Consider the following 10,877-nt stretch of genomic DNA (forward strand, 5'->3'; position numbering starts at 1 on the left):
ACTTTTTAGCAGGGCCTGTTGCAACAGCACAAGGGGGAATGGCTTGAAACTAAAAGAGGGTAGATTTAGACTAGATAGAAGGAAGAAATTTTTTACACTGAGGGTGGTGAAGCACTGGCCCAGGTTGCCCAGAGAGGTGGTGGATGCCCCATCCCTGGAAACATTCCAGGTCAGGTTGGACGGGGCTCTGAGCCACCTGATCTAGTTGAAGATGTCCCTGCCCACGGCAGGGGGGTTGGACTAGATGACCTTTAAAGGTCCCTTCCAACCCAAACTATTCTATGGTTCTATGATTCTATGACAGACCCATAGAAAAAGAATATCTAGAATCACAGCAGTCAAGAAGCCATGTTGTTATCTTGATGTCGACCCAATATGTTACCAGCACATTTTTAACGAAGAAATCTGCTTTGTAAAGGTTATATCCTGTAATACATTTCAGATCAAAAATGTGACCCCTTCACAGTGAATAAAGTCAATCACAGTTTTGTTATTGGTGTTTACTCAGCCAAATTTGTCAATTAGAGGCCCAGCTGAAAGCTTACTGGAATCAACAACAATATGATTTTTTTGCCTTTAAATATCAGCACTGCCTGCTGCAGTCACTCCAGTTAGTATTAATAAGGTGCATCCTTGCTGTATTGAAGAGAAACTCCTTTTTGATGCACATCATAAATTTACGATAGATACAAGGCCATCACGGCTGCTCACTCCACGGAGCTGCTGCATTTTGCACATACCTCCCTCCCAGGTCTCAGCAGGGCCCCAGTAAGCACTTACTCACCGTAATCAACTCTTCTTGCACTTGATGTCTTGTAAGTCTAAGCATGCAGAGTTGTTCAAATCCTCGTTCATAAGACAAACAGTCTAATCCTTAAATAAGCTTTTTGCCCTCTTCCTACCTTCCAGGGATCAAACTAACGTGTTTTGGTTTTTTTTTTTAGTCTCCAAGTCCAGCATGGGACACAATATTCCACTTGCAGTCTTACTAGAGCTTTACAGCAGAGTAACATTATCTCTCTTGATTTATACCTAATCCCTCTGTTTACACATCATGGGACTTTGTTAGCTCTTGCTCCTGCCACACACTGTTTTTATCTTTAAAGTAAGCACGTGTTGTTATACATGCTCTACTCAGCTCCACAAATACATTCCCTGTCTTCAGAACACTACTTCTAACTTGCATCAAATACTGGGCTCTTCATAGCCCATTTTCCCCTTTCTCCATAACCTTGCTGACTACCTACCCTCAACAAGCTGTTTTCCATCACCGATTTTGATTCAACACACCCTCATCCTGATGCTGTTTGTGATCCCGAAAGGATTCCCCTTTTAACCTTTCTTGAGTCTGTTTCTATTTATTGTGACCCCTTATATCCTGCCACTTTGCCAACTATCAATCAGGCTCACACAAGCTATTATGTTGCCAAAAATTGTCTTACCCAAGACAGTTTTGTTTTCACAGTTTGTTTGGTTTTTTTTATTAACTGCTTTAATAAAGATCACTAAAACAATACATCAACTGTGTACAGAAAGGCTATAGGAGAAGAAAGGTACACTGGCTCTGCTCTCTATCTTCTATCTAATTCACATGCCTGCCAAGTAATCTCAATATAAATTGGATTTTAAAGTAACTTTTAAAATTGCTGTTAGCATTTCTAAGCTGAAAAAAATGGCATCTTCAAGCAACTTTACTAGATGTTTGAAAAGTAATTTTTTTTCTAATGCTAAGTCATTACCAAAATAGAGCCGTTTGTAATCCTTGACACTAGCTTTCCACCGTCATAATATCTCATATTATCTAATTTTTAAGAAAAATGTTGATTGACATCAAAAGACTCTAAAATAGTAATTTAACTTTCCAAAATGCTTAGTTTATATATAGTAAGATGAATTACACATCATGTGAACTCTCAAAACACTATACTGGGTTAATCTTTCTTGAGCACAAGCACAAATTAGCATGTACTTCACAAAGTACTTGTTTTATTTTAAAGACTGCCTTTTCCCACTTTATGCTTATTACCGCATTAGCAAATAGCCTACTATCTCTTTTTCATTTCCATTCTAAATTTTATTGAATTATTCCTTGAAGGAATCATATTTCCAATGTCCTCACACTATTTCCCATGGATTTCTGTATTTTGGTCTGAAATTCTATATATTATGTATAGAAAATGAACACAGATTACAGAAGATACAAACAAAATCAAATGTTAAAAATGGCTACTTTTTAACTATACATCAAACTAACAACAGTTCAACAACTGGTGTGTATTTATTCAAAATGACAAACATATTTGTGCTTACTAAACTAGAAGACTGCAAAAGTGGAAATTAATAGCCTCGTCACTTTTCATGAGTTTATAGGGTATTATTTTTGCAGGTTAAAAGTAGTCTAAACACCTCATAAAATTTACCTTCTAACTTAGCAAATAAAACTAATAATGATGTAGTGCAGTATATTAACAACTCAAACTCCTTACTGACTTTTCTGTGGAAAACAGGATAAAGGCTTGATGTTAAATGCCATCTGAAAAGTTGAAAAACACCACTAGTAAACTGTATGCAAGCTAACAGGTATATCAATAACTGGGAATTAGTATAGTTCGTATTATGTTTGCATGAAAAAGGAAAACCAACTTGCCAGAAAGTAGTCAGATATCAAAACTTGTTTGCCAATTTACAGTAGTTACAGGGAGCCTATACAGCACTGAACAGAAACCTGAATCTTCTGGTAATGAATCTCCACTTCAGCAAAAATAATTTTTAGTTTGTTTTCTATTCATTTAAGAGTAGTACGAGAGATGGTGTGGAGGGGTCGCTCCCAACCCTGTTCTAAACAGGATATTTATCTATTGGACATAATCCAAATGGATCCTCTTCCTAGAGCTTGATTTTACTCAAAAGAATTTCAAAAAAGCATTTTCTGTCAGTTTGGCTGACCTAAACGTTCCCTAAAGGAATTTTTCTACAAAGCTGTCCTTTTTTTTTTTTTTCCCCCTTCACATCAAGAGATAGCAAAGCAAACTCTTTGGCTTGCTTTGAGTCTATGATTAGAGTTACATGCCACTTTGCTCAACAGTAATTACCATATATCAGCATGCACGGTTTAAATGCTAACATCAATATCTCAGTAAAGGAGTCCCACATAAAGCATTCGAGTCTGCCACACCTTCAGAAACTGTAAGTTAACATGAAGGTAGAACTACTGTCATTCCCAAAATGAAAAACAGCCTTAAGCGTTGTGGCAAAACACCTGTACAAGGGTGGCAACGTCTGTACAACTCTTAGGCTGTTCTTAGGTGATTTTTCATATAAAAGCTTTCAGCTGCTAGTACTTCCAATTGAGCATTTCTCAGTTTTGAAATATAGATCAACAGTGGTCGATCAAATGGGTCTTTAGATAGTTCCTACGATGTGGAACACGTTGTCATGATGCAAAGCACAAAAACATGCTGATTTAAAGGCAGGAGTGAGGCACTGATCCCAGAAAATCTACCTATGAATATTTCATTATATGCAGGTATGTGATGAAACTTCAAAACCATGAAAAAGAATAAAAGCATTATATTTATACTGACATACAAACCAAATGATGGCATCTCATAAACAGTTATTTTTGTCTCTGCACTGGCCATTAATTCCCAATATAAAGGAAGTTATATTTATAAGATTATTCTCAAGGTATTTTCTTCTTTTGTTCTCTCTTAAATACTTTTCCAGTAATCATCTCCAAATATTACACAAACATCACTAGATTCATAATTAAATTGCCCCAGAGGATAGACAGGTTCCTATTCTGAAACTCCCAAGTTTTTCCACGCTCCAGTCCCTTACTTTAAGAAGAGTAACCTCATTCTTTGATATTTTCATGCACTTTCTGTATCATTGCACATATCTAATTGTGAAGAAAACTAGCAGGGATACTCGCCCGCAAGCCTTCTAATCCCAGCTACACAGCAGTGTAGCAATTTGGTGGGCGCAATGGGTTTTTTTTAATGTACTCCTTAGTCCACAGAGGTTCAGAGAGAGCTTGTTGAGCCCCAGTAAGAAGTTACTGGACTGGGAGTCCATTCAGACTCTACTGCTAATCACTTACATTACTGAATGGTCTGGTCTTCCATTTTTCCATCTCTTTGTTGAGAACACGAATACATTTCTAAAGTTTCTGAGTATTAGCACAGATTAAAAGCAATATAGAGGGGACCAAATTATTACCAAATACTGCTGGTACAATTTACTAAAGCCACAACCATAACTGCAACACAGATATTTCATGTTTTAAGAGAAGCTAAGGTATTAGTAGGTCAAAATACATCTCTTATTTCAACACAGCTCCTGCTTAGTGTTGTATATTCAAGTTATATTTCATGTAATAAAAAACACTGAAAAAAAAATCAAAAATTTCCATTTAGTTTTAATACCGCTTGTATCTTTAGCACAAGCTAAAGCCTCTTTGAAGCCTTTTGCATATAACTTACATAGAAGATTTTCTTTTAAAAGCTTGTTATCTCATATGGAAGCATTGATCCCTCTATTAAAAAAAGGCATGAAAGCTGTTGCTTAACGTTGGAGTGAAGTCAAATGACAACTGTTAAAGTGTACACATGGACCTAAGAGTTTCTTACATTGTGGACAAAGCAATGTATAAGTAATTGTAGGCAAAGAGAGATCATTTCTGTTGGATTTGGCATATCAGTAAATACACTTTTGCCTCCACAAAACTTTCAACAGTCAGGCTTCTGAGCAACTACCATCTGAAATTATTATCACCTCCATAAAAAGAAGCATCATGATGCGCAGTGTTTAGGGGAATTTACATGAAATCTAAAAAGCACCCATTGGTACAGGCAGAACTAAATAGGGAAGGAAGTCTCTGATGTTCAAAATAGTATTAGAAATGAAAAGCGATGCACTCTGAACTATCCCAAGGTAATATAGGACAAAATTCTCACTATTGCACTGAACATCTTAATTCAGATCTACTATATGAGCAGAATTTGCAAAACCAAGTATTTACAACAACAGACTGGTAGCACCTTAGAACTGAGCACCTCGCAATAGCCAGACCTGTGAGAGAGTCTCCAAGTTTTTCCTCCCCTCGAATGCTAGACATCCCAAAGTGATCTTACATATATTCAAGACCAGATAACTTCAGCTATAGTGCTTAGTACCTGCCAGCAAACCGTCAGAGTATCAGAATATTTTCTTCCAAAAACATATTAATTAATCATGAAAGTGAAGGAGGAACAGCACTGATTAGGATCAAAATAGGCAAAGTAGCTGTCCTACAATGTACCTCCAAAGCTTTCTTTGGTAAGCATTTCCAAACTGCAAGAAACCCCAGTTTTACAGACCTAGAGCATTTTGGGAAAAATGTTTTTATTTACATCAAACTCCACAGTCTCTTTGGGATATCTTTGAGCATCTGAGCTGACAGAACTAGTTTTCACTTGCTTGACTGGAACTGAAATGTAGGTCCCAGCTTACATCAAGTTTTGAAGCAAGCTCTCTGGATTTTCAAACAGCATCAGATATGTTGTAATTCACTGAGCTTTTTTAACATATTAAAAAAAAAATTAACATTCCCCTAGGTTGTTTATTCTTTTTTCCATGAGTGCCTTAAAAGACTTCAATTTACGTTTTTACATCATTAATAATTCTATATAGATGTAAGGGCCAGAACTGATGTTTATTATTGTGGATTCCAGCATAACACTTTTGAGATTTTACAAGCCTTAAAAAAAAGTTACCTCTCCTAGAAAAGAAAAAGTCTTCTGTCTTAAAGTGTATCACGATATGCCACCATTTGTCCTCAATGTCTGTTTTTCAGTATTCCCTGAAGAAACTCCTATACACTGAGACTACAGCAGCACAACTTTGCTTTTATTTTTCTCAAAGTGTTCTAAGTGGAAATAAGCAAACAGTCATTTCTTTATCATTCCTTGGACAGCACCATGCATATGTAGTAGGTATTTACACAAAACAGGAAGCAGAATAGTCCGTAGTATTCCTACATACTCTCTCCAGCTGTCCCATCCGCTCTGACAAGCAAAGCTTTTTGATCCTTTTCCATTCAGTCTCACCTCCTTCCTTTCAAGCAGCATCAGTCTACTACTGTACTTGCTCATGCACAGACCCACCCAGCTTCCCATGATGATTTCATCCAGTGGCCAAATTGTCTGGAACCATTATTTAACTAAAAAGCGCTCCATTAACCTTTTAGTTTACACAAACCGGGCACTCGCATAGCAGAATATTTGCAGGTCAATATTTACTATCTAGGCATGCCATCCAAATCAGGTACTTTACATTATAACTTTAAATCTGACAAAAAGAATTCGAAGATATTTTCTATTTAAAATTTGTGCAGTGTTTCCTTCTCTTAAGTTCCTAGACATAGTTAAATGGTTGCTGCCCCAGCAGTAAAAAGAAAATCTTTAGAAAAATAACCCAGATCAAATTAGAACACACACACACAAAAATTAAGCATAATTATCTTATATGTTCAACTGCTTTTTTTGTCTACTACTTGCCCTCTCCCCCCCCTTTTTTTTTTCCTGTAACTGAACCGTTAGGTAATTTCCCCTCTCTCTGTTTCTGAGAGAAAGAAAAGGGAAGAAGCTTGTGCATGTACATATGAAAGACGCATGCTTCTGGTTCAGTGCGAAGTTTCATTCTTAATATTAGTTTTCCATGATATACAGCCTTCTCTTAGCTTATCTGTGACTCTGAAATTACACCAAGAGACAAGTCACAAAATCTTAAACTCAGCTCACACCTGCTGAGGCTAATGAGGATTGCTTGCAGCCATATCAACGCTGACACAATCCTAAGGACCTACTGCCAAAGCCAAATGCTTCTGCTCCACAAGGCCTCTGGTCACTCTTGAGTCTGTACAGGCACCAAATTTACAGTAGCCAGAAGTTAAAAATGCTTAAGGGCAAGAGATACTTTAACATTTACATGTCATCTTAATGACTGCATTATGAATCATACACCTTCAGTAAGATAAAATAAAGAAGTAGGTTACCTGGGGTTAAAAGAATGACAGACATAGTGATGAGTGAACAAACAACTAGAATCACCAGCAGCGCAATAGCAATTCCCTTCCAGTTCCTCTGCGGAGGGCTGTTACTTCCAAGTTCCTACAGGAATGGAAAAAAATAAAATAAAAGGAAAAGACCATGTTTCATAATCATATATTTCTAGAACTATTAGTGATAGGAAAATTGCTCTGTGCATACTCATAATCACAGCATGAGAGATGATCATGATCCCTCCCCTCTCAATAGTACACACACTCATCCAAAGGTGTGTTACTCTTATGCTTTTTTAATAGATTTCTTTTTTTTCAATATATATGTAATTTTATACCCCTAAGAGACAATCAAATGAGCTTATACAAGCTGTCCAAATTACGACTGGTGTTAAAACGTGCTGAACATAAACTTCAGGACAATATCAACTAGCAGTTTATAAGATAATTACAGAAATGAAACGTAGCAATTTACTGTAATTCCACCCAACGTGGTATGGACCATAAAGGTTTAAATACACATCCTTTTTAATGTACACTATTAAACTTATTTGTAACAGAAAACATGTACAAAACTGCCTGAGGCTCCAAGTATTCCATGAGAAGCCACACAGCTGCTCTTCTCTGTGCAGTAGTTCAACTATAAACTGCTCCCCTATTACTCATAAAAAAAACAACAGTAGCTTATAACAAATGTTAAATGAATGCTTCTGTAACTACAAGTACACTTAAACCTACATTCTCTGTAGTTACATGTTTAATTCCTATTAACTCCAGCCAGACACCATTTAGGTTTGCCAGTAGCAGTGGCATTTAGTAGCAGTGCACTGCCTGTGTTCATGGTACAGTTTGAGACCAAACAACACATAAATATCTAACAACAGAATGACTAGAACAGTACAACAATTGTTTCATACAATCCTAACTTTCACAGAAAACAATATTTTTTTCTATCTATAGCTGGCAAGCAAGCATAAATGTTTCTCTGCTACAATTACCCATACCTTTACTATCTAAAAATTAAATTGCTGTGGTAAGACTCTCTGTGAAAAGAAACCTGGGAGGGACTTCTCAGAAGATCCCACTTCAGCCTACCTACAAAGCTGAGTTACATTACACAAGTGCTTCATGGTCTGCAGAGCTTCCACTAAGCTCCAGCTAAATACCAGGTAGGGTAAAAAACATGGGCTTTAGCCCACACTTGCCCTTGAAGACAACAGCACATAAAAGCCTCTGTCCCCCTCCCAGGACCTGCTGCCATAACATGCATCAGCAGAGCCCTGCAACACCACCTCTCCACTGCATGCATAGAGAGCAACTGCCATGAGATAAGAGATTACTCGGAGTCTCCTATTTGATCTGCAAACCTGGTTTGTTAATCTTGCAAGTATACAGCAAGAATATTCTTTTATCTTTTCCCTTTCTGGGAAAAGGCTGAGGGATGGGGGCGACTGCCACCTCAGCCATCTTGTTCTATGGGTAGGACTAAGATACAGGAAGGCACCTCCTGCTGTGTTTTATAAGCTTCCAAAGGCATATTAATGCTTTTTCACATACATATTATTTCATTTTTGTTTTCTGAATTATAAATGAGTGAGAAATTGAGATGTTTTAACAACAGAAAATAACAATGTTCTTGTACCTTCTTGGCTGGTGTACACCACCTCAACACCATACACACCCAGAACAGCATCTCTAACAGTGTCTTTGATTATTTTTTTTTTAACCCCTCACCTGTTCATTTCCACCTGTAAAAGACAGTTTCGCTCCAGGAAAGGTAAAGGGAATTCCCCTACACAGTCTCTAAGCAGTCCTACAGGGGAAGTCTCTCACAGGAGCCCTCAGCCTGTCACAGCTCCTGGCAAGGAGCCCCCCACCACCCTGACATGGCTGCTGCCTGCTGGGCCCCATCCTCCTGCCTGGCCTCGGCTTGGCTGAGCTTGCTCATTTTAGAAATCTTTAGCCTCACCAGAGGGGAAAGGTAGCCCGTCTGTCTACTCAGTTTAAACCCTAGGCCACAGCTGGTCCTCACCTGACAGGTGTTAGCCCTCCCTTCCCCACAGCTGAAGCCAGCTCGGGTCTAGTGGTAAATGGCTGCCAGCCAGCCTGGGCTGTTCTCGGTCCTTCCCTCCTGTAAGAGTAATTGTACTTTTTTATTATTACACGAATCTCCTCTTTGGTATTGATACTGATTGAATGGCAGATAATGGATGATGTTCAATTATAGCACATAGAAGGAAATTATCGAGGACGGTTGCAGCACAGCATTAGCCGGCAGTCCCTCACAGATTGAACTCTGTGTAGCTTTCCCAGGGATTGCCATGCAGGAGAAAGCATGATTACCATAACCAACAATGCACTTTTGATGCTCATATTTTTTTTTACTAAAGTTCAGGACTCCTGTCTTCCACAGACAGGGGGAAAAAAATGGTGTAAGCAGGAACGCCTGGCATGTGCCTCTTTTCCCCATTCCACTGCCCCTGTTTCCCAATCCCTTGCACACCTGCCTGCTCTTGTTTTCTTCAGCTCCTTCTGATTCAGTCCTACCTCGTTAAATACTAATTACCACAGCAACTTCCTGGGTAGCCTTAAAGATGGTTGGCCTTCAAGGCCTGGATTATGGCTTCACCACCCCATTTGGTGATCCCTAGGATATGAGGATTGCATGGTTCAGTCCTTTCTGGACAGCCCTGGCCATGCTGATATTGCAAGGATCCCCAGCCTTTTCACAGAAATACAAAACTTTTACATCCTGAATCTAAACTCTGATCCAAGCTGTTGTTTTCCCTTAAGTAAGAATTATTTTAACGTTAATAGCACAGTCTAGAAGATATGAACTTATTCTAAACGTAACAATGTAAGCCTTATTCATATGATACTTAGCAGAGTCCAACTGAAACAGAAGAAATAGCCGCTCATACAAGCAAGCGGCGGTAAGAAAACAGTAGTTACCCTCAGTCAATCCTATTCCAAAGGATTGACTTAAAATGACAGAAGCTGGACAACTTGATGAATGTTTTCTGTACCAAAGCCTCTAAAAAAATGTACCAAGTCCTCATTATTTAGAAGGCTCTTCTCTGCAGACAAGAATATTGTTCAGTTTCTAAAAGTAAAGCTCCATTTTAAATACTTCTGCAATTTTTTGCAAGGAGCGTTTCAAATGACTGAATCTAGTATTGAGCATACAAAGCTTACTGGTACCCACAGTGAGAAAGAAGGGGGCTCCCAACTGGCTGAAGATCTTGAAGACTGGCATAAAAAGAAGGACTTCTCTCTGACAAAGAAGAAAGTACTTTCTTTGTTTTAATAATTTGATAAAATGTATTAGTTGTTCCAAATTATTAGATTAGAAGTTATTAAAAGGTCATGAGGATGTTTTGATGTTGAGTGACAACATTCTGGTAAGACATTTGCAAAGTTAATGTACCCTAACAAAAAACTTGATTAAATACTAGAAAAATTACTGTAATAAGGCGAATTCATAGTACAACATCTCCAAGCAACTCTCTTGATGTTAACCAGTATAACTCTTGGACTATAACTATAGCCTTGCACTGCTTTTCAAAATGGTCATAAGCAAAAGGCAATTAAATAGATTTTTAGACCTTGTATCACTGGCAAGATAGAAGCTGCCATTTTTGAGTAAGACAAGAAGATAGAGGCATTCAAGAGGAAACATCATAGAGAGCTATACAATGAGAAGCTTTTGACATCATATAGTTTCCCCATAACTAACTGCTAACTGGCACATAACAACAATGAACACACAGATGGAGATTTAAGGATCTAATCTTCTAAATAGGCTCTTCTATTAAAGTAGTTTGAAAAAATACCA

General features: G+C 38.0%; 1 protein-coding gene across 1 annotated transcript in view; it reads right to left on the minus strand.

Moving 5' to 3' along the window:
• The window catches only part of DPP10 (dipeptidyl-peptidase 10 (non-functional)), a 240,836-nt gene extending 233,691 nt beyond the window's left edge, over positions 1–7,145 (minus strand). The window contains exon 1 of the mRNA XM_009320704.1: positions 7,037–7,145. Coding sequence (XP_009318979.1) covers positions 7,037–7,061 — 25 coding nt within the window. The 5' untranslated portion in view covers positions 7,062–7,145. The remainder of the gene's footprint in view (positions 1–7,036) is intronic.
• Between the last annotated feature and the right edge of the window lie 3,732 nt (positions 7,146–10,877).

Source organism: Pygoscelis adeliae, unplaced genomic scaffold, assembly GCF_000699105.1.
Source record: "Pygoscelis adeliae isolate BGI_AS28 unplaced genomic scaffold, ASM69910v1 Scaffold450, whole genome shotgun sequence".
NCBI lineage: Eukaryota > Metazoa > Chordata > Aves > Sphenisciformes > Spheniscidae > Pygoscelis > Pygoscelis adeliae.